At 40.9% G+C, this 27,238-nt stretch overlaps 1 protein-coding gene across 1 annotated transcript in view; it reads right to left on the bottom strand.

Moving 5' to 3' along the window:
- jarid2b (jumonji, AT rich interactive domain 2b) overlaps positions 1-27,238 on the bottom strand; it is a 114,987-nt gene continuing 87,749 nt past the window's right edge. Inside the window, exons 5-18 of the mRNA XM_044139459.1 lie at positions 23,231-23,449; positions 19,516-19,760; positions 12,015-13,482; positions 9,991-10,532; positions 6,746-6,838; positions 6,426-6,544; positions 5,876-5,946; positions 5,613-5,727; positions 5,416-5,521; positions 4,902-5,084; positions 4,475-4,605; positions 3,834-4,020; positions 3,580-3,687; positions 1-2,344 (exon numbers count right to left, since the gene is read on the bottom strand). Coding sequence (XP_043995394.1) covers positions 2,102-2,344; positions 3,580-3,687; positions 3,834-4,020; positions 4,475-4,605; positions 4,902-5,084; positions 5,416-5,521; positions 5,613-5,727; positions 5,876-5,946; positions 6,426-6,544; positions 6,746-6,838; positions 9,991-10,532; positions 12,015-13,482; positions 19,516-19,760; positions 23,231-23,449 — 3,830 coding nt within the window. The 3' untranslated portion in view covers positions 1-2,101. The remainder of the gene's footprint in view (positions 2,345-3,579; positions 3,688-3,833; positions 4,021-4,474; positions 4,606-4,901; positions 5,085-5,415; positions 5,522-5,612; positions 5,728-5,875; positions 5,947-6,425; positions 6,545-6,745; positions 6,839-9,990; positions 10,533-12,014; positions 13,483-19,515; positions 19,761-23,230; positions 23,450-27,238) is intronic.

Below are 27,238 nucleotides of genomic sequence, written 5' to 3'. Positions count from 1 at the left end.
TAGGTTGGAAAGGACTGACAGTGAATTGTCTGTAAGTTTTTATTAAACCTTAAGTACAAACTGCAAAAGTAAAAAACTGTAAATATAACCAACATGAAACTCTTTCCCAATGAAAGGAAAGGCCGACGTGCGGCTTTAATAAATTAAGTCACCAGAGATCCCATTGTGAGCAAGTAGTTTATACTGTAGAAAATAGAAGAAAACAAACAAGAGAACTAAGCAATAAAACAAAAACTGAAAGGAAAAAAAAAATCCCGTAAGAATAAAATATATTGTAAGGCCATAAAAACTTGACAACCACTTTTTATGAAGCTGAAAACACCTTGGTATTTCTTTAAATAGTCCTAAAACAGTTCAGTCTTCTGCGAGGGACAAATACCAACAAACTGGATTATAGGATTTTTTTTTTTCCTTGACAGTCACCACTGGCAAGCTCAGTGCAACATGAGTAGCTACTACATTTTTGTTGAATTTTCAGTAATGAAAATGTAAAAACCCATTTTTTGTCAACAAATCCTTTTTTTTCCCTTTTCTTTAAAAAAGTAAAGCTAAACAAACAAAACTAGGCTGGAGGAAAAAGGGGGGGAGAAAGTGTAAGGGGTAGGAGGGGGCAACCATCAGCTACTCAATATCTTCTTTCTTAGTGATATAAGCAGCACTTAAAATTTTTATACACATTTACCAGAGCAAAACCCTGTAAGCATCTAACTCACACAGATGAAGAAAGGGAATTGTAAGGCTTTTTCTTCATCAAGCACCCTCCTCTCTGGAAAACTCTCTCTTCTGCATTCTTTTCCTTCCTTTTCTTTCTTACTTAACCCCGGAAAAAGGCTCAAGTATTTAAAGAAATTTACAAGGATATATGTACAAAAACGTTGATGTTTGTTTGTTTGTGTTGGACTTTTTCCTCTGTAAAACTCACTCATAATATATCTGGAAAAAAAGGGGACAAAATAGCGAAAAGCAAAGAAAGAAAAATCGATATTTCACATTTTACACTCATTAACTAGTGGCTCTACTTGAGATAACACATCAGCTCAACAAATGAGAAACAAAAACCCAAAAATAATAATATAATAATTAATGTTTACTGGTACAGATGAAACAAGAGGACTGGAAGAATGGAATGTTAACACGATTGCACATCTAGAACCAGAAAAGCCTGAAAGCCTTTTCTGACCTGTGGGGCGTGAAGCAGGCGCCAAACGCCACCCTCAAACATTATTTTTTTTTTTATATTTTTGTGTTGTTATACAGTAATTATAACCAACAGCACCAATAAAACGGATCTCCTCGCCAAGTGTCAGGCACCGATTTCTGGCGAGAGATCCCTCCGTGTCGACGCAGAAGTGAGGCTCTGCTTCGCTCACGTCCGTTGACAGACAAAACAAAATAAAATACAAGAAAAAAAAAACTAACCCAAACCTAGCAGAAAACAAAGCTAAAGATTCAAAATAGAACTCAAAAAATGTAGCCAACCAACATCGTCTTTCAAGTTTTTAAATCTTGCATTACCTCCTTTATAGAAACTGCAGGAAATGCATCACAAACGCATAAAATTCAATAAAAAAAAAAAGGACTCTTCTTCCTTAAAATCAAGGACAGAGAGAAACTTTGGGTAACTACTTAACATCATCTGGAAGGGGAAAATAAAATTAAACTTGGTGGGGGGGATCCATTTTATTCGTTCCAAGTTTTAACAGGGGTGGGTGGGGTTCAGTCTCAGGAGTGAGTGATGCAAGAAAAAGGTAATAAATGTAACCCATTCTGAGTCAGAAAGGATGGAGGGGTAAAAACGGGGCCCTGTCAAGTCTTCCTCTGAATGTTAATGCTTGTACTGTTGATTCAGAGCAGGTCGGGGGGCGGAGGGGGACTAAAAATCATAAAAAATATCACTCAAGATAAAAACTAATTCTTCTTTCACACTAGTGCAAAAAAGACATCTTGCTTTGCGGTTATTTTTCTGTTTTTCCAGAAACAAGCTGTCGCTAAAGGAGAGGTGAGCGAAATGGAGACTGAGCTCGGGTGAGGGCTGTGGGGGATAGTGATCCTGCTTAATGTAGAAACGAAACAGAAGTAGAAGGAGATCCCGCTGTCCGCTTCAGGACACGGCCGCCGCCTTCGGCATGTGGATGGACGACAGGCGGGCCAGGGATACCTCCACAGTGGCGCGCTTCCGGGGGCCCCGCTTGGCTGGCGATGCTTTGGCGGGGCTTAGAGTGTGACAATTGTCTCCCCCTCCTCCGTTGACAATGACGGCTCCTCCTCCGACGCCGACGCCGACTCCTCCGTTCTTTAACATGGCCCTACCGCACACCTGGTTCACCAAACTGTTGATTTGCTCCTGTAGAGGAACAATATTGCAGAAAATGAGATGAGCACAAGCACAATTGGGAGAAACTCCCTTTTATAGACATTATCATTTAAAAGAACTTAAAATGATCTCCACGGTTACATCTCCTGCTACGGTTGATGAGATGCTTTTATTTAATCAAGCACAGGTGCATTTCACCGCATAAAAATATAAAAACATTTACTTAGGTAATTGGTTCAAAGTAAAAGAAAACACAAAATTAAAACTCTCTGACTATTACATAACAATAGATATTTTGATTGCAGATATGCCATGATCCACACATTAATGAAGACTGCTGACCTGGAGTCTGGTAAACCAGAACAGGTCATTGTTAAAAACAAAATGCTGACTGTTCACAGAGTGCTTTTTCTAAGCACACTAATGGAAAGCTGAGTGGAAGGAAAAACTACAGTAGAAAGGGGTTTAAAAGCAACAGGGAATACCACCTGAAACTAAATTCTGTATTTCAGGTGGAAATGAAGTTCTCAGAATCTCAAGGAAGAGGGCAAAGACATAAAATCCACATTGTTCACTTTGTGATATCTTAATGACATTACAGGTGTATCACTGTGCAAACTGTAGTGTCCCTCAAAGAGAATCCATGGAGAATTTTCAGGAGGAAGATGGACAGAGACAGAGGAGAGGATCTGGAGCCAATAATACAAATGAGCTACTGGGTCAGAACCGCAGGCTCCCTGCCACGCTCGACGTTATTCATGCACAATGTGCCCTGATCAGCTTGTGACGGCATGTACTGCACACCGACACAGTTTTCAGAAGGCTAATATTTCTGTATGAATATTTTTTTTATTGGTTTTATGTAAACTTTTAACCTTCTGACAGATTTAATTTTCTTTAAGTAATACTCATCAACATTAATCAAAATAAATGCATGAAATGCATGCTTCTGTATGAACAAAATTTAGATAATACATGAAGTTTTGAATTGTATTAGAGCAAATGGATCAGCTGTAATATTGTTGTTTGTTAACCAGCAGCTGCAGGATATGCATTTGCAAATGTACATTATATAAATAGGGAAAAAACAAAAACGATACGAGAAAAGTTTAAATGTAAATAAATCTGGTTACACTTTCAGCAGCCAGAGTTAATCATTTATTTATAAGCTGATAAAAGCATTGTGGAAGGGTGTCAACAGTGGGTGTTCAGTTTTATTTCCAAGTTGACGTCGCCCCCTTCTGGACACAGAGAGAACGTCTTACCTCATCATATCGATACATCATCTTAAGGCCCCTGCAGGACTTGTGCTTCTCCACGTAGCGTAGCGCACACTCCAGACAGAAAACCACGTTGTCCGTCTCCTGAACCACCTGCAAAGATGTGAAAACGAGCAATATTATCACTTTGAATATAGATCAAACAGCAAAGGGAATGTTTGCAACCCTTCCTCCACTCTTAGATCATCTTTCTCACTGGATTACTGTGAAAAGGTTTAGTTTAAACACTCTGCTCTCACCATGGACAGGTAGCAGAGGTGTTGACAGATTTGGCAGCGTCTCTCCAAGGACTCCAGTGCCAGCCATTTCCCACGGGGCTTCTTGCGCCCGTCAGTGGGGCCGAGGTTGCCGTCAAGCGTGCCGTACCGGGCAGAGGACAGCAAACCTGCGTTATAAAGTTCCTGACGTTGGTGCAACTCTATGTTCCTGGAGGACGAGAGAGAAGCAGGTTCAGAAAGAGACAGAAAACCGTTTTCAGGAAGCACAGAGCAGAATCTGTCAATGTTTGATTGTAACTATAGCAAACAGAAATAATTTTTCTCTGGTAATATTTACAAAATGTTTATATGTATTCCAAATATAATATGGACAAATAATGGACAAAGAATTTAACAGGAAGTAACACACATAATACATATTATAGTTACAATACAACTGTATATATTAAAATAAATGACTGATCACTTCATGTTATATAATTTTATTTAAAATTTTGGAGTAAATAATTATGTTATACTATGTCATTACATACAAAATGTCTAGCCTTTCAATTCGAAGTGCTAACCTGGTCACTTTATGAATATTTTAAATCAAGACTTAACTGGTATTTTTAGATCTGTGATATTATAAATAAGTGTTTTTGTGTGGTGTGGCATCCTGCCTGAGGTCTTTGAGTAGGGTGGAGATGGTGGTGAGGAGAAGGCCGTTGTCCCTCTTGGACTCAGCGGTGGCGATCTGATACAGTAGCTTCTCCATGGAGAAAGGCTTGGCTATGCAACGAAATTTCAGGTCCTGGACAAAAACAAAACAAGCATAAATCACATTTTACAGATGCAATTCATTTATTTTTGTGAACTGATATAAACAGTCGACTTTTCTTTCCAAATATCACTTTTGCGCATGTAAATATATATATATTTTTTTCTTGCAGAGTTAAAAATGTGGAATTAAATTCTAAAAAAATAATGAAAAAAACATGTGAATCTGCTTATTATGTCCTTGTGGTCATTTTTGTTGCTTAGCATCAGCAACAAATATCTGCTCATATTTAGCACAACTATTATGTTCACCTGGTATCATGGACTGACCTTTGCAGCCTGGTAACCCAGGTTCATCCAGTGTGGCGTGGCAAAGTGCACCGTCTCTGACACGCTGTAGCCACAGCACACTTTAGAGACAAAGGCACCGGGGAAGCAGACCACAAACTGGCCACTCCGCTGGACCGTACGGTAAACCTTGACGCCTTCACGGCACAGCACCTCTGGAGAGATCTGGAGGGTTAACAACGAGAGAGATAGGGTAAGGGTCACAACAGAAGAATTTGACAAAATGTCATACTTTTCAGATCTAAAATAAATTTTGATTCTGGTATTTATGGCAGGATATGTCTAAAGTTGTCATGGAATGAACTAAATGTTGGTTGGATGGATGGAAAGTCTAGATAGGAAAATATCTTTCTATTTCTTATTCAGACCTCTAAAACACAATACCAGACTTTCCCAGACTTTATAGGTTTGAAAAAAGTCTTGTTTGAGGAATAACATTTCCTCACAATTCCTACACAAGAAACAGGGCAACCGCTCCCACACAGACTCTACTCACCATAATATTCTTCTCCAGCATTTCTAGTCCTGGGGTGCCATTGGCTTGAAGCAGTGTATGGACCACCTTGTCCAGCTTAGCCTTCTCCTCAGCAGGGACAGAATACCTGCCAGAGAACAGAGGTTCCATCCTATTAATCTAAGGTTTACGTGTTACCGCCATATAGCAGATCTTAAATGCAGGTCGGTGACACTTACCAAATGCAGTCAGCACCAGTGTGTAAGTAATCAATATATGGAAGGCGATTTTGGTCTCGAGACCAGCATGAGGTAGAAAAGACCATGCCAATATTTAGCCAGGGAATGGTCACCCCTGAAAAAAATGAGACGGAGGGAGAAGAAGATGGAGGCATTAATGACTGCCGAGTTTACCGCAGGCAGAGTAAGGCACAACATTTGACAAGATGCCCCTAAAAATGCTCATTGGTCTGTACAAATATGCAAATACAGTAATGTCTTACCAGGCACAGCACCCAGATGCCTCAGTATGGATCCAGAATTATTTGGGAGGACAGTGAGGTTCCATCCATGTCTGAGGAGAGAGGGGAAAATAATATTTAACAAACATCTTCAATGAGACACCTGTGAATCCTCCTGCAGATTGTTCTATAAAGATTTCTGTTTGACATCCAGCTGAGACCCGGATGTTGAATAGTGTTCAACGTCCTACACAATTTGGTTCCTGCAGCACCGAAGCTGAACTTCCAATGCTCTGAACACATCTTATAAGGGGCTAAAAGTGGTAAAACGCTCATTAGCTGAATTAGTCTGAAAGTAGGCCAATGTGTACCAGTTAGAACCACTCCATGCATTTGTCATGTCGAGGTAAGAGATTCTTTGTCATTGCAGGCGGAGCATCCGCATGGCATAACATGAGCTTAAGCAGTGTCATTGCCACGTCTCTAAGGTAACATCTGAGCTGAAGTTTCAAAAATCATCAGTTAAAACTCTCAATTTGCAGCTCAAGTTCGTTCATCTAAATGTTTAGAATATTAAATACGAGGCCCTTACTTTGAAAATGGCTCTGATTTTCCTGTTGGGAAACCACTGCCATGTGTACTGGTGTCCACCTTTCCACAGTGGACTGCCACGTGGGCGTCCCTCTGCTCCACTATCCTCCAGTATTCTTGCTGTAAAAAGAGGGGGAAAAAAAGGGAAAACTGTTGACTTAGAAATGCATGAAGCGTATTCCAGGTGTTGTACTGAAGTGATGAATGGTTTCCTTCAGCAGCTTGACATTCTCATTTTACCCACGGTTTCAGAATAAACCCAGCCACTAAAAGTTGTTTACTTTCCTTTTCTTGTTTGATGTGGTGTTTTTGGAGGCTTACCTCAACCTCAGCAGCTCCAGGTTCCTTATTAAAGCACATGGTCATGGTGTTCCGGGCTATCCTGAAGAAGTTGGTCAAGGAAACCGATTTCCCCTGCAAAAAAACCCACTAAATTATCCATCGGAAGAGACTAAATGTCATGATTGGAGAAAGAAATCAGGGAGATGCAAACCAAATGGAAGGACATGAAGAAAAAAATTAGTAAAAGGAATCATTTTTTCTCTCCAAACTTCAAAGTTTGTTTAAGTCAAAGACTGGATAAAATGACATGTTTACAGACAAATGTACACTTGTCCTATTTTATGGGAGTCCCGCATTGACAAATCTGCTCACTATATGCCTTAACCTTGTCAAATCCTCAAGCTCAAAATTTAGATGAGATTTGTCAAATTTAATCCAAAGAAGTATAATAATAAAGTTACACCAAATATACTTGCTTTCTTTTCCTGACAGTTCAAATACTTCTTAATCATTTAGAGACCATAATTATACTCCTGACAAGCACTTTGTTCTCTTGACAGGACAACTGAAATCTGACCTCCTTCTTAGAGGCCTCTTATAATCAAAAACTGCCCACAAATCTAAGCTATGCATGTTGTGACGGAGTCATTGATTGTTCTGGGTCATGTCTGTTGGCAGGATCTCAGCTCTTCAAAGGAAGGTCAGATAGGGAGGGAGTCAGTTACCATGGGAAACTGGGAGTGAGAGAGGGGGAAAATTAAAAAGAAAAAAAAAAAAAATCAAATGAGATCCAGACTTGAGATGATTAACGTTTGCTGCAGAGTCAAGTTATCTTCATCACTGGATGAACTTCAACCCAACAACAAATGTGTGCTGAAGATGAACAATAATGTTTAGAGCTAAAGAACTCACGTTTTGAAAGGAGTAGTTTGGGTTTTTTGTTTGTTTGTTTGTTTGTTTTTTTAGTTTTTTTACCTGACCTACATTTCAACCAGCCAGATCAGCAAAGCAGCCAAGAGGAAATAGTGGTGGGAATATTGTGCATGTGAATCCATGTGCACATAATAAGGCCAACAGAGTACCGTACAGAGAACACAGCTGCAGAGAAATATTTCGCTCAGAAGATGTAGAAGGTACAAAAACGATACGTTGAAGTTTCCATCAATTGAGCACAAAATATGGTCTGCTCAAAAGTTTACATACACTCACTGTCAGCATGAATGCGATAAGAACTTAATGATACATTTGAACCTTTCGTTTTTGAGATGACATGATGCAATAAAACCCATCAAGAAATGGGTGCACAAGTTGGAATTTATTGTAGATTTTCTCTCACCTGCACAAGGTCAAAATTATACATGCAGGCTCAAATATCTGAACACCCACTCTATTATTTGGTTCAATGCCTCTGAGTTGCAAGAAAACCTCTTGGACCTCTGTCTGGATCGTTAGAGACATTCGAGTGCCTATAAATTACATTGTTTTGTGGTACAGGCTCAGCATTAAAACAGTCCATATGTTTTCAATTGATGGGCTTCTGAGCCATTCCAGAAGCTTAATATTAGCCTTTGTTTTCCATTCCAAAACCAATTTTCTGTCAGAACACCCAATTGTATAAAACATATGGGCCTCATATGGATATTGGTGAGGCTCAATGAGAACTAAGTGGGTTTGGACTTGTAATCAGAATCTTATATGGAACCCATTTGTGTTCCCAACTGGTTTTGCTCATCAACTAAACCATTGGAAACCCTTCGGTGGATCTCATAAGGGTGTTCAAGAAAACATCCCTGACTTTGTGAGCAGCTTTTCCATCTGTGACAGCAATTAGCAGGGGCCTTTATGTAACTAGTCAATCCCATCTGGGGCCCATCCCCCAATGGGGACACATATGTGAATGGAAAACTGCCCACCTCAGATAAAAAACAGTAAGGCTCAGATGAGACCAAGACTGACCTGTTTGTCCACAAGAACAAGGACTTACATCCAAGAACATTGTACCAAATGACAAGAACAGTGGTATTAGGCTGTTTTGCTGCCAGTAGTAGGTGAAAGCCTTAAAGAAAACATTGAAATCATTTATACAGGCAGAATTATACCATAAACCTGGCAAGGTATATAAAAGGTTACTCAACATTTATATTGGGAAACTTCTCAGATACATTTAAACAAATATTAGTTGTACCTGCATTTGTATTTGTAAAATTGTGCAGATTAGAGAAAATCCTCTATCAATCTGAATCTGTGAAACCAGTCTTCTAAATTACTTGAGTTAAATGCTGCACAATATGCAACCAAAAGATGGATTCAAGTAAATCATTAAAGTCACATCCTGAGGATGAGTGTATGTACACTTCCGACTCGAACTGTATTACTCTTACTGAGAAATTCAATGGGTAATGTCTTTGTGATTAAAGCCATATTAACTTTGACCATGACTGAAACAAAGTCATGTTTTAGTCGACTAAAATCTCCAGATACATAATGCAATTCGTACGTGGTACTAAGAATTCAGGCTGAGAGAAGAGTGCTTCTCATTTTGTGCCGTATTACTGAATTAATATCTAAAAACTTTTAGAGATCATTTAAAAAGCATTTAAGTGACAGATGGTTAAAAGTGTTATGATCCCGTAAATCGCATTTCTTGCCCGTTGTCGAAACCAAACCTCTGATGAGTTATGCAGAGGTATGAGATTACAGCAGCACTTCAGCTGCTCCTCTCTCATGAAGAACTCGATAAAGACAAAAAGACAGGCAGGTAAAGTATAAAACTCAGACAGAAATAGTTTTAACACAGTCAGTTTTTCTGCTATGTGTCATGCTGCGAACGACACCACAAGCGAGAGTGGTTGCAGTAAAGTGGGAGGGTCAATGAAACCTTGGCCCCCGAACTTGAGGTAAAAAGGTTTTTTTTGAAGAGTGAGCCTCATTGTCACAGTACACAAGCATAGTACTGCTCAGAGAATTAATTTTGAGAGGCCAAAACCAACCGGATAATAGCTGCCAAAACGCAAATGTCTTTCTCAATATCTTTCAGCTGGTTAAAAGTTACACAAGAGAAACCACAAAACTGAGGCAATAAGGAAGCAAGATTCAAAGATGCTCCCATGCTGCATTGCTACTTCTGATGACAAACCAACAGACGATCCTTAAATGACAATAAGAGTTATTATGTGCACTCATTGACAGAAGGAAAAAACAGCAGAAATAGATGCCCTTTCATTCCTCTCGTCAATATACCTCTAGTGTGTGGCATGAAAGGACAGTATTGTTTTCATCCTCACCTTGTAAATACACTTATACTGATCACTGAGAATGCCCCGGTCCTCCTCCATTCGCTGCTCTCCGTTATGCCTGTCCTCTTTGCCTTGTTTTTCCTGAGCGAAGAGCCGGCGTCGACCCGCTTTGACCTGAGCCTCCAGCTCCTTCAGACATTTCAGACGGTGGTACACTCCGTTGGTGAGATGGTTCCCGGTCGTCCCTCCAACTATTCCGCCCACTAACCCATTTTTGGGCTCGTAGCGTGGCAAGGCGTGCGCAGCAGAATCCGAGAGGCCCTCCAGGGGGCCCTGGCGCGACTCCAGATTCTTTTTCTCTTGCAGCACGTCGCCCAGAAGCCGGAGGCGCTCCTCGGCGCTAAGAGAGTCATAGGAGAGGATGTACTGGAGATACGCCTCCTGTAGCTTGGCCAGCCGGTCCTGTGCTGACTTGGGGATTCGCAGGAGGTCGGCGAGCTTGGTCCACTTCTTCAGGTCCATGACCTGCTGCATGCCGCCCATGTCATTGATGAGCTGGAAAAAACGTGACAGGTCCACTTCACAGCCACCTGCACAAAGCAAACAGAGGGTTAGCTTACAAACGGTTAACATCAAAACTGGTAGTAGAACTTTAAATATTTTTGATTAAAGAAAATATGCTGCTTTTGCAGTAGCAGCTCTTCTTCACTTAGACATGTCCATAAAAGTAGCAAATACTGACTGTAGGAACCACTTGAGCTTTCTACTGCCGTCATGGAATAGGCAAGATTTTGTAATCTTTAAAGTAAAGGATTGCAAATTTCCCACAGAATACCTTGATAAAACAAATAATGCTAATTATTCTAATAGTTCATATAAAAGACACTAAAGATAGCTTATCAACTGGGAATCCATTTTGAGATTTTTACACAATCTTCCCTCTCTTCAATGGAACAAGTTGGTGGTGCCCCTATTATCTAACATTGACAAAATGTAGATTGGTTCATCTCTAAACATGACAGTAATATTAAAAAAAATCAAATGATTCTGTTTTTGCTGGTGCAAAACAGACCTCTAAAATGTCACTGGTCTGCTTATTGAGTATTTTCGTTTGTGTATTTTTGCACAAACAAAAAATGCATGTGTATTTTTATACATGCAGAATGTGTATTTTGCAGAACGTGTATTTTTTCAGAGCAGTATCAGGTATAGCATTTACAGATCAGATCAAACCTTTTCATCATCTTAAATTATTTAATTTGGTCATTATGCACTGTAAAAAAACCCTCTATAGACAATCACTCTGGCAAAAAGAGAGGCAAATTGCTCTTAACGCCGAAGTGATTTCCTGGCGATGCTACAGGAAGTCATTGAGAGGAAAGATATTTTGGCTGGTGACAGACACTCCATTGTGGCAAAGTGGATGCCAGCTCTGTCTGGCTAACAGCTGCAATAGCACTCGCTACACTGAGCTGATTTAAATGAGGCTCTATATAAACAACAAAACAAGCTGAAGAAAAAATGAAAACAACACCCTGGAAGCTACATGACAGGATACATGGTCATCAAAAATGAAAATTTTTCTCTACATTGTTATAAAAAAATTGAGGTGACTGGGAGTCTAGTAAAGATTTATAAGCTAACAGGAGGACGATGAAAGATTCATCTTTACTAGCCATCAAGTTTTGTGCCAAAACAATACATATTGTTGCTGTTCTCTATAAACAACATGAAATCAGTTGGAAGCACAAAAAAGCACAACACGTGCAAAGAGGAGGAGCAACATTGTGGCATTTTACTGATTGGTATTTGTCATACACAGCTATTAGTGAACACACTGCTGAATTCCAAATAGTTTTTTGCTTTACTTTGTGTGCCATTATTTCTATACCTTAAAAGAAACTGAATGCTTACTGCGTTAAAGCTGGTTGTCATGGTTTAATTCACTCCTGTAAGATCAGTGCAGTGTTTCTCTGCAGAAGCCTGCAGCTTAACACTTAATCATTTTAAATACTATTAGAGGTAGTTTTCCTGTTCACAACCAAACGTGCCTTCCTATTTGGCTCACTTACCAATGACGGGTGGCTCATCCATGGTAATGCCCTGAGATTTAAGGTGCTTGCGGATGCAAGCCAGCCGCTGCACATTTGGGCCCCAGCGTCGGCCCAGCATGTGGACCCTCTGCACCTGTGTAACAAAGCGCATCTCCTCATTCAGCTTGCACTCTGGCCGCCAGTCTTGCGGTGGCACCACACGGCACATCCCAGCCACCTCGGCCTGTTCCCTCACTGCGTCCAAGTACACCAGAGGGTCCTGGTACTCCCTCTGAGCGGGCCGGAAGACAGGCACTTCGCCCAGCGCTGCCCAGCCCTCTGGCTTGCTCCGCTGGCGCTCCCGCTCCTTCTCCTGCTCACGTTCCTTTTGCCGTGTCAGCTCTTTCTCGTGCTCCCACTCCTTGTCGCGGTCTGCGAGTCGCAACGCTGCTGGTTTGATCTGGCCTGGACCGTTGGTGGAAGGAAGAGTAGATGAGTTGTTGCAGGACGAGGGAGAGGAGGCAGAGGTTTGTTGAGGGTCTGAGGTAGTGCTGGCTCGACTGGGGTTTGGTGTGTTATTGTGGCCTACTGAGGGGGATGAGGAGAAGCTGCGACCATGCGACCTGCTTTGCTGTTGCTGTGCTTGTCGTATCAACATCAGCTTGCCGGCCGATGCACGCTTGGGTCGCTGGTTCACTGGCTCCACGTTGGCTGCTGGTGTAGAAGGAGGTGGCGTTTGTTGAGGCGGTGGACTAGAAGGTGGAAGTGGAGTAGCAGGTTGAGTCTGTTTAGGCAGGGTGGGCTTCTCTGCATCATGTCCATTAGAAATTGGAGTGGTAGGGGTGCTGTTCGGCTTGGCAGCTTTCTCGTCATTGGCCACCTTTTTGCTGCTGCTACGCGTCTCCAGTGGTGCGGGCTGAAGCTTGGCCTTTTTGGCCTCGGAGCCATTCGTTTTGGCTTTCTGCACAACAACCCCTGTACTCACAGAGTTAAGCACCACCTCCAGGCGGCGCTTGGAGTTTCGCAGTCCCTCTCGACCCGGGCACTCCCCGTGGCCTTGCTGGCACTGTTTCTGCCCGTCCTCCTTGGCTGAGGCATTGTGCCATTGCCCATTTAGCCTGCCGTTGGGTCGCATGTTGACCGCCGCTTTGTGCAGCCCGTTTGATAATAGCACCTGTTTGCGGGTTTTTGCATTGCTGTAGTGGGCTGGTGCCGCTGCTTTTCCTGAGTTGGCCAGCCTATTGCTGGCTGCTGGCTGGCTGTGCTGATTGTGATTGTTCGCTGACGATGATGCCGAGGCGGCGCTGTTGTGTTTGTTACTGCTGCTGAGTTTGGTTTTCTTGCCCAGTTCTTTCTGTTTGGCTTTGGTGTAGGTGACGTGGCCCTTGGACACGGTGGCTGTGTACTTCTTCACAGTTTTGGACGGCAGTCGTAAGTCGTGGCTCTTCTTGGCACCACTGACAGCTTGTGCCGAGCCAGCCCGCGTCATCCCATTCACTTTCGAGACCTGAGATAAATAGAGAGGGAAACAAAAAGATTAACAGAATTCTAGGGATGCTTTCTAGAAAAAAAGGTGGCGATGGTCTGATTACATTTTGTTTTATTGCTGTGTTTCAAATTAAGTCTGAGTTATAAATACAACCGTTCAGACATAATAATTAAGATAATTTTCCACAATATGCCCACACAGATATAATTTTCAGAAAGCACAACTCGTAGAATGTAGGAACGTGGGTGTTTCCTAATGAAGAGGTCACACAGCGTTTCTAGCTGCATGTTGAAACATTTGGTTAGACAGATCCTAAGCTATTTGTGGAACGCTGTGTTCGGTAAGTAAAGTCTGGGGGGAAAAACTAAAATCGACTAGGCTGCTTAAATCTTCCATTTACTGTCAACACTATGCCTGAGATTTCTACAAGAGCAAAGCCACAACATGAGGGGATAAACAACAGTTTAGAGAGCAAAAGAAAAACATGAAAAACACGAGCTGAGAAGCAGTGACGGCTCTGTGGTTTCCATTAACAGATGGCTGTACAGTATGAGGTAGGAGGTGGGGTCATTGGCACGTGGTAAAATCCCATTTGGCTAAACAAAAATAGCCTTTTTACTTGCTTGTCTTTTATTGGATGTGTGTTTTGAAGTGTGTGAGTGAGAGATTTAGGAACAAACATGGTTGTCCTGTTGCTTGTTCAGAGAGTCTACAGTCAGTTTATTTACAGCTGATTTTTTTGGGGGTCTGGCAAATTTTAACCTTTATCAAGTTATGTCCTGCTGCTCTTGTTCTTTTTATGCTTATCCTTCCACATACAATGATATAATAATATGGAAACACTGAGTTTGAGCTTGTTGGGAGCAGTGATGGTTATATAGTCTAAAATCTGTGGGAAGGAAGGATCTGTAGTAACGCTCATTTGTGCAGTTAGATTGCGGCATAGATTTATCTTTCTAATCACTGTTATTTTTAAGTCTTACTTTCACACCAACTTTGGGGTTGTCTTTAGTGAATCTCTACCTTCCTTTAGATTACTCTGTGTGAATAAAGAGTTATGAAATGTGTAAACCTAAAAGATTTTTTTTGTTTTTTTGTTTTTTTTTTTTAAAGCTAATGGGTTAAGCAGAAAAATCTATCTCCTGAACCATTTTATATGGACAAAGAGGCCTTTCTGGTGTATTCAACTCCAAGATCCTGTCCATGGGACAGCACAGGGTTCAGTTCCAGGCCTTATTTAGTCAAATTGATATTTTCCTTATGACTTATAATTAAATAACTTGAAACATATTTCCAATTTTATGCTTATGATATACAGCATAAAGATTTTTGATTGATTGTTATTCTGTTATCCACTCAGAAGCACAGCAAGAGTACTTTGAATTTCATATAGACATGAGAAATGTTTCTGAGTTCTTGTAATTTTTCTGTGGGGTCTTTATGCTCCTCTGTTTAGATGAGCTTGAACAGAAGAATAGGGGGTGAGGAGAAGAAGAAAGTAGAGATGGAGTTATCAATCACAGCCGGGGCTCAACAGGAGGTGAGCTACAGCCGCCCCATTGACAGGCTTTCCTTTGAAAGGCTCTCGCATCACACTCATATTCATGCCGGGGAGAGCGTGTGTGCGTGTGTGTGTGTGTGCATGCACATGTATTGTATTGTATTGTATTGTGTTGTGTTCGTCTCAGGTGGCAGGGGCCAACACAAAGACCGGGCCATTAAAAGATAAGGGCGCACTGAAACCTAACCCAGCCTCCGTCAATCAGTTCCCCCTCCTCCTAACACACATGCACACAATGGTTGAGAAAAAAGGGTGAAAAGGAAAGAAGGAGGGAGTGCTGGAAAGGTGTGAAATAAAGGGAAAAGAAACCAAACAGTAAAGCAGAGAATTTATCAGCATGTGATGAATATTGTGAAGGAGTGCCTTGCTTACAAATTAGACTGATTTTTGAATGACCCAAAACTTCCAAACTGTTTGTTGTTCTTCATGATGTTTATACTAAAACTAATTAACTTTGTTCAGACTAACTGATATCTAACCAGCTACGGTTTGCTGACCAAGCGGTTCAGACTGCCAATCCCACTTTCCACCACAAGGGGGCTCAGCAGACCTGCTCTGATCGGGGGAGAACTAAGAACTTGTCCGTCTGGTAAATAGAGAGAGAGGGGAAGGAATGAAAGCAGGGAAACGAGGAAAGAAAGAAGCACAAAAAAATGACACAAAGCAATATAAATCTGAACGGACTCAGAGGGACGATAAGAACAAATGAGAGAAAAACAAGAGACAAGAGCAGACAGAAGCAAAAAGGATTTCGTCTGCACGTGAGAAGAAGGGGAGGGAGAGGGAGGTGGGCCTAGATGACATCATGTGTTGCTATAGCCCAGTTGAGGGCTTGCAGGAAGACTATTTTTTATAATCAACATCTGCAGGAGTTGGCCCAGACAGGAGAAGCAGGAGGAGGGGATGCATAGAGACAGAAGAAGAGAGAAGGCCAGACAGAGAATAGAAAAAGAAAAGAGGAAATTCAACCATGGGAAAGAGAGAAGCCCAACATGGAGATTTCGTCTAGTCAGTTGCTCCAACATGTTCTCACAGTGACAGCAAAAACTAGTAGACAGCAAGTTTGTGAAATTTGAGGGGAAACAATTACATTGGTATATTCTGAATTTCCTGTAATGATACAGTTTTCTATCAATCAAGGATTTCTGGCCAATAAAATAGACCAAGGAATCATGTTCCAGGCAACAAAGTTACACAAAATACAAACTGAAATCAGTGCAGATGATCGGGACCTTTTGATGTGACATCATGTCTTTGATGTTTAAGATATTGTGTGGTTCGTATCATTGCCACGACTGTATTACACCCTCAAACTTTCAAAATTATTCCACATAAAAACCAGAAATTTCAATTCATGTAATGGACCAACAAAAAGTAGCACATAATTGTGAAGACAAAGTAATTAGAGTGCACCTGTGCATAATTAATTAATTTCAATATTAGTCCAGCTGTTTTGTGAAGGCCTTAGAGGTTTGTTAGGAGTAATAGTGAACAAACTGAACCATCAAGGAGAAGATCAAGAAGCACAGCAGACAGGTCAGTTTAGTTACAAAACAATATCCTACATAGTAGCTGCTGCTGAGATCCAGAGCCCCAGCTGGTCAAGTCTGTCAACAAAATTACAGATGTCAACTGGACATCTGCAATTTCTTCATACCCCAAATCTGGCTTTTATTGAAAAGTGGCCGGTCTGTTGAATTATTGAAAGAAACTCACAAGACGTTCCATCTGCAGTTTACCACAAGCCATGTAAGGGACACAGACAGTAAGTAGAAGTATGTGTTCCAGTCAAACGAGACCAAATTTGGCTAACATGCAAAATGCCTTGTGTGGTGAAAACTAATACTCTGAACACACCGTCCCCGCCATTAAACTGGGTGGTTACAAGCTGTTTTCTTTTCTTTTTTTTTCTCCAGCATGGACAGGGAAGCTAGTCAGAGTTGAAGGGAAGATGGATGGAGCTAAAAACAGGGCATTGCTGTAAGAAAATTTGTTATCGAGACTCTAAATACTTAAGACTTAAATAGAGGTTCGCTTTCCAGCAGGACGGTGGCCCTAAACACGCAGCCTGAATAGCAACACAGTGGTTATCAAAGTGCATTCATCTGTTAGAATGGCCCAGTCAAAGCCCAGACATAAATCCAGTTAAGAATCTGTGGTAAAACTGATGCTTTCGATCCAATGTAAAAGCTTAAAATGTATCAATATTTTTCGCAAGGAGCCATACATATTACAAAGTCATACTTCTGCAGAGACATTCATGTCATACTCAAAAATAACAATACATAATTTGTGTGATACCAGAACTTGGCGCCAACATTAAGACATAATTTGGCTGTATTTAATCTCATAGACGCATGTAAATTAAATTTTTTTTCAGAAGGGTTCTTTACATCTGCACGAATTCTGTTGATACACGCTACTATTGAATTAACGAGAGCCGGGTTGCAGCAAACTGCATTATGATAATGATTGTAGGCCTTCAAGTCGAACATACACAAACTCTGGATTGCTTTTCGCACGAATGATCACTTCACCTTTGGTATCACTGAGCCTGTATTTTTTTCAGTGGATCATGTGAATAAATGTGTATGTGTGTGTGTCTTGAGCTTATAAGGTGAACACATACTATTCACGCTAATTTATGAGGAAATTAAGGAAGAGAGAGAGAGAAGATGAGTGAACAGAGAGGAAGAGAGAAGAATATAACGTAACATAAGTCTTATTATCACACAGAGTGCCAACAGACTGCTAGGAAATGAGTATAAAGTTTGTCTTGGCAGGAAGTCAGTCTCATTAAGATTCGTTGCTGCTCTTAGTGGACAATACCAACCACTTTAAAACATAAACTATGGGTCTAAGTGTGCATTAGCAGCTGCACCATGCAACAGTGAGCACCGCAAGATGAAGACTGGCATTTAAAGGGCTGGAAATCATAATGTAGAAGGTGGAGAGGAGAAAAAGATGAGCCAAAACAAAGAGCCTCAGCAGACAGTTGCTTTTAATTGTGCAACATGACAAGGCAAAGCTTGTTTTCAGACTGAAGCTTTTGTCCGGCCTTCTTTTCCTGTGTTTTCACTTTGTGGGCTTCCTTTAAACCCGCTAAGTGCCACGAAGAGGGAAGGCAGGGTTTTTGCAGCTCTCTGCCAGCGCTACTAAATATAGCTGCAGTCGCGGGAGGCCAAAACACAATCATTACTCTCTCAGACACAATGGATGGAGGAGAGGAGGAGGAGAGGAAGAATAGAAGAGGCAGCAGAGAGGGCAGGTTGAACCATACATACAGAAAGAGAGGAAAGAAATGCAAACCAAGACAGAGAGAGAGGCAAAGAAGAGTTGGGATTAATCATACAGAGAGAGATGAATGGAAGATATAGCAGATGGGAGAATAAAAGAAATTAAGAGCATGCTAACAATAAAAGAAACCATGCAGGTGCATCTTAACAAATTATAAAATTACAAACAACTTAATTTTTTTCCCATTAGGTCAAACACTGGAAAGCATGCGATTCAGATTCAATACAGAGTGATGTATGCTAAGCTTTTGTTTCTGCCACGCAGCACAAAATTGTTGATGAAAATACTCGCAATAAACAAATATTACACAGCAGTTAAAAAACAAAGCAAAATTATTTCTGATTTAAAATTTTTCTTGGAATTTGTACCTGCTCCGCAATAAACTAATCATGAAACATTTACTGAAATGAGCAAAGTCTGAGTTTGTAAAAAAAAAAAAAAAAAAAATCGGTATAGGCTCTATTGAATACATTTGCAAAAACTCAAAGAATTTCCCCTATTTTCCTTTCTTTTATTCTTTGACAAAGATAATGATAATGATGATGATGATGATGACAATCATCATCATCATTTTTCAACTATCATCAGCAACTAGAAGCAGATATAGGTCACTCTTCGAAATCACCTGCTCAAACAGCGTTTGTGACCAAATCTGCAAATGCAACCAAGTTGTTTGTGGTCCCAGTTAACTTTTAAATTTAAATTAAAACAAGACAGGGGGTTAGACAATGAATACTTTGTGTTGTAAGAGTTCAAGAACCACATAAATGCAGTAATTAATGCTACAAAGAGGGTTGGTTGTATATAGTGTAAAGTACATGGAAATAAAGATTGGCTACCATTTAATGTATGAAAATCCATATTTTATTTGGCTTATGAAATATTGTAATTATCTGAAACTTTGAGTTTTGGGATTCTATCAGCTTGAAGCCATAATCATCAAAGTGAATTGAAATAAACATTTAAAAGACATCCCTTTGCATATAATTAATCTATGTAAAGTATGAGTTTCACTTTTCACTTAAATTAACTTTTTGTTGGTATTCTAATGTGTTGAGAAGTATTTGTATTCAAAACTAATAGATTACCACAGAAATGTCACTGTAAAACTGCATCCTTTATCTGTTTCTCCTATTAACATCTTGCTGAAGCCGTGGCCAGTAGATCCATGAAAGCTTTAATCTAGACCATACCTGCTTCCGTAGCTCCTCAGCCGCTCTCCTCAATGGCAACCCGTTGGCGGTGCCCCGACTGCTGGCCAAGGCCTGGAGCTCCCTGGCGTGCTCCCGCGCCTCCGCCCGCTCGCTGCGCTCCCTCAGTAGAGGTGGAGGAGGTGGAGGAGGAGGCGGCAGTGGAGGAGCGGGTGAGTCCCTGCTGTGTGTGCCCGCCTTCGGCCTCGGACTCTCCCTGGTCCCTGCTTTGCTGTGGTTGTTAAAAACTGGAAAGGAATTAAAGACAGATGGATCAGCGGTGTTGCTTTTTGCCTTCTTAACTTATTCAAGAATGACTATTCACACATAATAATAAAGAGATATAGGATAAAATATATCTTTATGAAGAGATCCGGATTTTAGCCGGAGCTCTTCAAAAAGTGCAGCAACAGGATGAACTCTTTCAATTCATTTCAGTTCATTTTCTGAGGCTACAATTCATAACAAAGGTCATCTCAAGGCACTGAAGTTCAGATTAAGTTAAATGAGAGGCCAAATCCATCCAGTCAAATTCAGTTCAAGCCAATATAATCCAATTTGAAACCATTTACTTCAATCCAATTCCATATAATTGCATTTCTTTAAGCAGCCTTGCAGTAGCAAAGCAAACCAACGGATTGCATCGAACATTTGATTCGATTCAATCCCCCATCCTGAGAGTGCACTGAGAAACAGGCAATGAAAATGAAGAGGAAACACTCCCTTTTAACAGGAAGACACCTCCAGCAGAACCTGACTCAGGGTAGGCAGCCATCTGCTTTTGACCAGTTGGGGGTTGGGAGAGCAGGAGAGAGACACAAAAAACACACACGTGCTACGGCTTGGATACCTGCTAAAGAAAAGGACAAAGTTAATGATAGAAAAAACAGGATATTAATACATTATATATAAAAAGCAGAATTAAGGTTTTGATACTGAGCCGACGTCTGACGGTAAACCCTATTGCTAAAGGCTACTGAGCTAGCTCGAGGGCTCACAAAGACCTATTTGAGGAATTACATTAGTGGATTAAGATAGCAATGTGCCAACACTGATTCTAATTCTATTCTTCAGTCATGTAGGAGCTAACAGTTCAACAGGCCAGAATTCAGTTAAAACAGCTCAATTCACCAAGTAACAAGTAAGAGGATAGTTAGCCCTCTTGACCCAGGTAAAAACTTTAATGGGGTACAACAAGCTAACATTGCATCCATAAAAAGTTTTACAAAGGGAATGTGGAAAGTTCCTAAAGCAGGAATGCTATTAAAGTCATAGTGTGAGTTTTTCAAGTTACTGTCAACGTCAATAAGCGCCAACGACCAAGTGGAAAAATCTGGATAAGCATTTGAGTGACAAACTTTTGGCAAATTTGCTAGAATATGCATGATTTACAGAGTGGATGAAGACGTCTTTATGGTGCTTATCAATGAACCGGTTCAAATTGGGTTTCGAGACCTGCAGGTGATGCCACATGCATCCTAAATAGGCCTCTTTCTAGCTTTCACTTCATGTTTCTGCAAGCCTTTAGATGCGAAACTGTATAGAGGACATACAGTACATGAGTGCACGTATTCCAACACTTGTGAGCGTCTGGTGGTCTCATGTTGCCCCTGGCCTGTTGAAAGAGAAAATTCTTGACAGTTTGAGAAGTGAGCTCAGCAAAAAAACTGGACCCATTAAAAGCTGTTTAATTCAGCCGAGTCAACATGGCAGATGGCCAAAATGAGAAATAGTAGCAGAAAGAGGGAGTGCTGATGAATGACCTACAATGTAAAGCATTTCCTGCCTCCCTCTACCTCCCTGAGTAAAACATCTCTCAACATTTCACCAATTTTATTTTTCCTTTTTCTCAATTGCCCTCATTCTCCTTTTGGCTTCCCACTTTTCTTCTGCCCAAGAGCCCATATAAGCATTCCTGTTGGACAGGAGCCCAAGATGCATATTAAACTGTCCCATTTGATAAATCCTAATTCAGAAAAGATACATTTTAAATGCTGTCGGCTCTTGGATACACAAATGTCCATTTTGGTGTCCTTAACCTCACCCGTCCCCTATGGTCCCCTACAAAGCATATCTGCGTGTTTTCTTTCTTATCTATTTATTTAGCATATCACAGCGAAGGCGCCAAGTTGCTTTGCAAACACTGTTTGTGTGCCAGATAAGAAAAGGAGAATAAGCTGTCCTCGTGCACAGAGCAAGCCTGGACCTGTTCACACAGGTTTCACTGTCCTTCTGTTTGTGCTTCATGTACAGTTTAATGTTTTAGCTACATGTGTTCTAGGAAAGATGAGGGAAGCCTGTGTGCTCCTAATAGACTAACCCGATTCTCACTGTGAGAGTTCAAACACACAAATCTAAAAGATGTTTTCACCTTGTTCTAAATCCCATTAATCTCTCTCCAGTTTACTCCTCTACATTCCAGGGGCTGGGGGATTGAGGGGAGAGACATTTTACACACCAAGAAAGGAGTTAAAGTCGGGGACGGAAAGGGGAGGAAATATGAAACTCAGGCCCTGCTTCATTGAAAACATTGGACAGGAAGAAAAACCATGGGTTAAGTTTGTGTATATAAAAGTCATACTGAGGTTACAGGATTCACCCCCTACCTACAAAAAAAATAACCGCTGGAGTTTTCTCCAACTGTCTGCACTTCCAGTCAGCTCACTGTTCTTATATTTGCAGGAAAATATATGATTATGTGTAAATATTTAATATTGCAAAATGCACCCTCAAGGTGTGGAATCTAGCAGACCACCGTCTATCGCTATTATTAAGGCAACATCATTTCAAAACTTCATGTTTTGTTAATATTCAAGACATCCCATAAAGATTCAGCGTCTACACTATTTGTCAAATCAAATTAAAAACTAAGCTGAAGTTGGATTATGTCGGAAGATATGTGCAAATAATGTGATAGCCTGAGGTTTTTACTTGAACTGATCATGCCATGAGAATCTAACAACACCCTATCAATGCAAATTTAATAAGATTAAGACTTCTTATAGATATATCAAGTGTTAATTCTATGCATAAGCTTAAGTCTATGCAATAAGATCAATATAATGCTGTGGTCTTTGGGTTTTTGCTAGTGTGGGATTTTCTAAATGTCATGCACCGTGTGCACAAATGTGTGCACTCATCTGAATGTCTGCGCTGCCCCCTAGGGGTGTACATATGCTGGAAGTGCGTTACATGTGCGTGTCTGGGGTCTTGGCCAGCTGTTGCAGTATGTGCATAAACACCTTGTTAGGGCTTAGTGAGATAAGTGTTAATTGGGGTGGAAAGAATTGATGCACTGCTCTGCAACTCTATGCAGCATGCTTCTAGTTGCCACGGTTCAAGGCAGAACTGAAAACAGCTATCTGCTTACATGTGCAGACTAACATATGCACACAAATGAGAACAAGAACTGCATGCCTGTCTTTTGTTCGTTTATGATCCATGGTATGCCTCTGAACTTTCAAGTCAGCTCTAGTTGTTCTTAAAGGTATGTAATCCTTTTCCTGTGCTCTTCTTTGCTTTTTTGTTCTCTTTTCTTTGTTTTCTCTTCTATCTCTTTTCCACTTGCTTCACTCCTGTCTTTCTCTCCTTCATTAACTCCTCTCACCGGGATCTTTGTGGTACATTACACTAACTAAAAACATGTAGTGTGAACTCAACGTTAGTTAGTCATAAACACATGGCGCGCTTTGTTCCGACCTCCAGTTCTGGCCCTTACCGTGCCCATTGAGCGGCTGCCTGGCGGGGAGTTTGCCCTTGCGAGGTGTAGAGTTGCAAGAGGAGGAGGACGATGCTTGGCTGCTGCCTCCCGCTCCTTGTGTGTGGACTCCTGCGCTGTTCCGCACTTCCTCTTCCTCCTCATCTTCTTCCTCCTCCAGGTCCTCCTCCTCCTGGGAGCTTCCAAAGTAGGCCATATTACTGGGCAAGGCAGAGGAACCTGAGCAGACAAAGGGAAAAATGGGGGAAAAAAAGAACGTAAGAGGGGTTCCGATAAGTTTTTTATGTAAAAAATCTGAAATATATGAGATTAACTCTCAGAATTCTCTGTAGATTTCTCTTATCACAGTATGAACACAAAATGTAGTTTTAATCTATGGCAAATGTATCCACAGAAGTGGATGGATGGACAAATGGATGGGCGGGCGGACGGACAGACGGACACAAAAGCTAATGGACGGCAGGATGGATGTTTGGACAAACTGAGAGGTGGGTGGTTGGATGGACAAAATAAAGGATGGATGGACACAAGAGTAGCTGGTTGGACAAACTAAGGAGGAGAGGAATGGATGAATTGACATACAGAGATAAAATGACAGAAGGACAGACAAACAGATGGATGCATAAACTAATGGATGTAAGGATGGAAGAATAGATTGATGGATAGACATGTGAATTGATGAATGGGCAAACTAATAGATGGATGCAAACTTAAGATGGAGAGACGAATAGAGGGACGAATGGATGACTTTTTAATTAAAGACTGAACTACGTCTGGAAGAACCAAATATGTTTCCAATCACCTATTTTTTCTCATACTTGAGCAAATCTGAAAAAAAGATTAAATTCCTTTCTTTTGAAATCTGCAAAGTACCCCAATTCAAGGTCATAGCCAGTGAAATTGAAAATGAGGCCTGAACGCAGATTTAGTCAAAAAGTTTATGTTAAACCCGATCCAGCTGTTGGTATATAAGAAAGTATCTCTTTTGATTGTAATCTGAAATCTTCCAAATGGATCAACATCAGTGTTGAAGCATTACCATAAAAATAAGCCCCTCTGAGGTTTGAGTGTAATGCTGATTGTGCTGCTGTTTTTAATCTGTTATTATCCCAGCTGGTGGCCCATTGATGCTCTCCGAGCCGCTCAGAACAGAGTACCGCCATTGTTACACTCACAGTTAAATGCACAAACATAATCAAGGACATGCACAGCACAATGTTAGACTGATGACAGCTCTGTTGTTTCTGAATACGCCAGCACAACTAACATTTTCCAATCTGCTGCTGCTAAGCTTTATTTGAAGATTTTACATTTCTAATTTGACACTCGGTGCCTATTGTTTCTGGTGTTTTCCCTGCATTTCTGTTGAACCAACTTGCTTTTCTAGCGGTGCTGCACGGCAATGAAAGTAGTCCAACACAGAGCGGAGGGAAAAGGAGAACGCATTCATACTGATAGCTGGGATTGGGTCCAGAAAACTGACAGTGTGCAACAAGCAGTCTCTTTTTCCACGGAGGCTCCAGCTTTTGACAGTTCTGAGACATACATTATGTACATGTGCTCACATTACTTGTGAAAGTCTCACGCAGCAAAGCCAATCCCAAATCTGTCTCTTTCACTCTTCCAAACAGGATTACAGTCAATTACCGACCCTATTGGAAAAGAAAGCCGATGTTCTCCCTCTTTCCTTTTTCTGTCATAGCCCATAACTTTCACTGTCGTCTCTCAGAAATGCAGCTTAGTATGAGCACTAAAGAGGTGAACTGTTTTTGGCAGCAGATGGCCTCTAACGTTACCTCAATAAGCCCCAAACAAAAGGTCACAGAGCCAACAGCAGTATTAATAAATCCCATAAAGCTGCAATAATAAATCAGTGGGTCAAACACTTTTATAGTCCGACAGATGTAAGAATAAAACATCTTTGGGGGAAAATTTTACTTTCATATATTGCGGCTGTTATGGGTAACTTACAAAATTTTGCTTATTAAAAAGCAGAAACTCCCTTTAGATGTGGGATTTGTATTTATTGAAAAAAAATCTACATAAAAAAGATCTAACAGCATACTCACAACTAGAAATGCACCGATGTGAAAATTTGGGCTGACAGCAATATCAATATTGCTATTACAGATGAAAACCAAATTATATACATTTCGACACTGTGATATAACAACCAAGCTGCTGAAATTGCTTCTCCATTTCAGTCAAACACTCCACAATCCTTCACTGCATCACTACCATATGCCTAAACAAATGCAACACAGCCAACATCCTACCATCCCAAAACACAAACAACAAAATAATAGAAATAGTAGTAATAGTAATAAAAGAAATAGTAGTTGATGGCGCAGATTTACCTAAGGAACAAATATTTTAAAATACTCTTTTTTTGCTCATCTGAATGGCCCAATTAAAAATATTTCACCCTAAAACAACGAAAGAAAGAAAAGAATTTGATTTGTGGCATTTTAATATGTGGTACTAAATCAAAAAGCATCTGAAGTCAGAATGGTCACATCACATTTTATCCGACTTTTACGCCATTGTGGCATGCATTGTAATTCTGCACCCACATGCAATAAATCCAGACAAATAATGGATAAAGTTAATGTTTTTCTTAGGTTCCTTCATCTTGTCACAACTCTATCAGCTCCAATTGCTCAACAAGTTAAGCAAATAAAAAAATAAAAAACTGACCCATAGATCGCACCATCCATTATTACTTCTGTAAACATTCACATAGCGAGGGTCATAGATTTGAGATCTTACTAACATTTCACCTTCACTATAATAAAAAGTGCTGAGTTATGACAAATATTAAAAGTAACTTGAACATATAGAAGTGTTGCTGGAAAAAAAAAAGACCGTCAGAATTTTGACATCATTAGTACTGAGTATTGAGGCCTGTTTAGGTGGAAATGAAACAAGATGGTTAACCTTTATGTAGCTTTGTTTTGTCTTAAAAGTCAAGTGCATCTGCATTTGAATTCCACATGAAAAGATCAGAGCAAAAGGTTGCAAACAAAGGAGTCTTCCTGAGAAACAGCAACCATAATAGCTGGACTAAGAGTTCTATTTCATCCCTACTGACCGCCAGAGGCGGTGCTTCAAGCACTGAATGATCATTCTTGCGCATGCGCAGGTCGAGTACTAATGACAACAAAGTCACCTGTGACCTGCCGGGGACCCACGTGACTCTATATAGTCACGTGGCACCCGGCAATCAATCCTTTGTTCTTCTCGCGCGCAGGTGTGTTGAGGACAGGTGTGTGGTCGTGTGAAGCTGGTTGCTTCTGTGTATACCACTAATTTCCTAGCTGCTTGTTGCTGGTAGCCCCGTGACCGGGTTTGGTCGGAGCTGCGGGTAAGTCTCGCCCTCCAGGGGCTGCACAAGCTGCTTTCACCTTACCAGATCTGCGGTGGCCGCGGTGACTGGTAAGTTTTTGTTCTTTTCTCAGCAGTAGTTTACTGTTCGCTTTGATTTGCCACGTTACTTTTGTGGCTCTTTTGACTCACAGTAGCGTTTCTGCTCGCGCTGAGTTGTTTTCAGTTTGTTTATCTAAACTCACCGATAGCGTCTCTGCTCGCGTTGAGTTGTTACCTGAACTCACCAGTAGCGTTTCTGCTCGCGTTGGGTTCTTCTGTAGTTTGTTTGCCTAAACTCACCGGTAGCGTCTCTGCTTGCGTTGAGTTCTTCTACAGTTTATCTACACTCACCAGTAGCGTTTCTGCTCGCGTTGGGTTCTTCTATAGTTTGTTTGCCTGAACTCACCAGTAGCGTTTCTGCTCGCGTTGAGTTCTTCTACAGTTTGTTTATCTACACTCACCAGTAGCGTTTTCTGCTCGTGCTGAGTCCATTTTTCTTTGCTGTTGTTTATCTGACTCACCAGTGGCGTCTCTGCTCGTGCTGAGTTCATCTTTGGTTGATTATTGATTTGCTAGTGGCGTTTCTGCTCAGGCTGAGTTTGGAACCTCTACGGGGGTTTTTCTACAACGGAGTCGCCGGTA

Source organism: Gambusia affinis, linkage group LG14 (assembly GCF_019740435.1).
Source record: "Gambusia affinis linkage group LG14, SWU_Gaff_1.0, whole genome shotgun sequence".
In the NCBI taxonomy this organism is placed as follows: domain Eukaryota; kingdom Metazoa; phylum Chordata; class Actinopteri; order Cyprinodontiformes; family Poeciliidae; genus Gambusia; species Gambusia affinis.
This window is presented reverse-complemented; position numbering and strand designations above follow the sequence as displayed.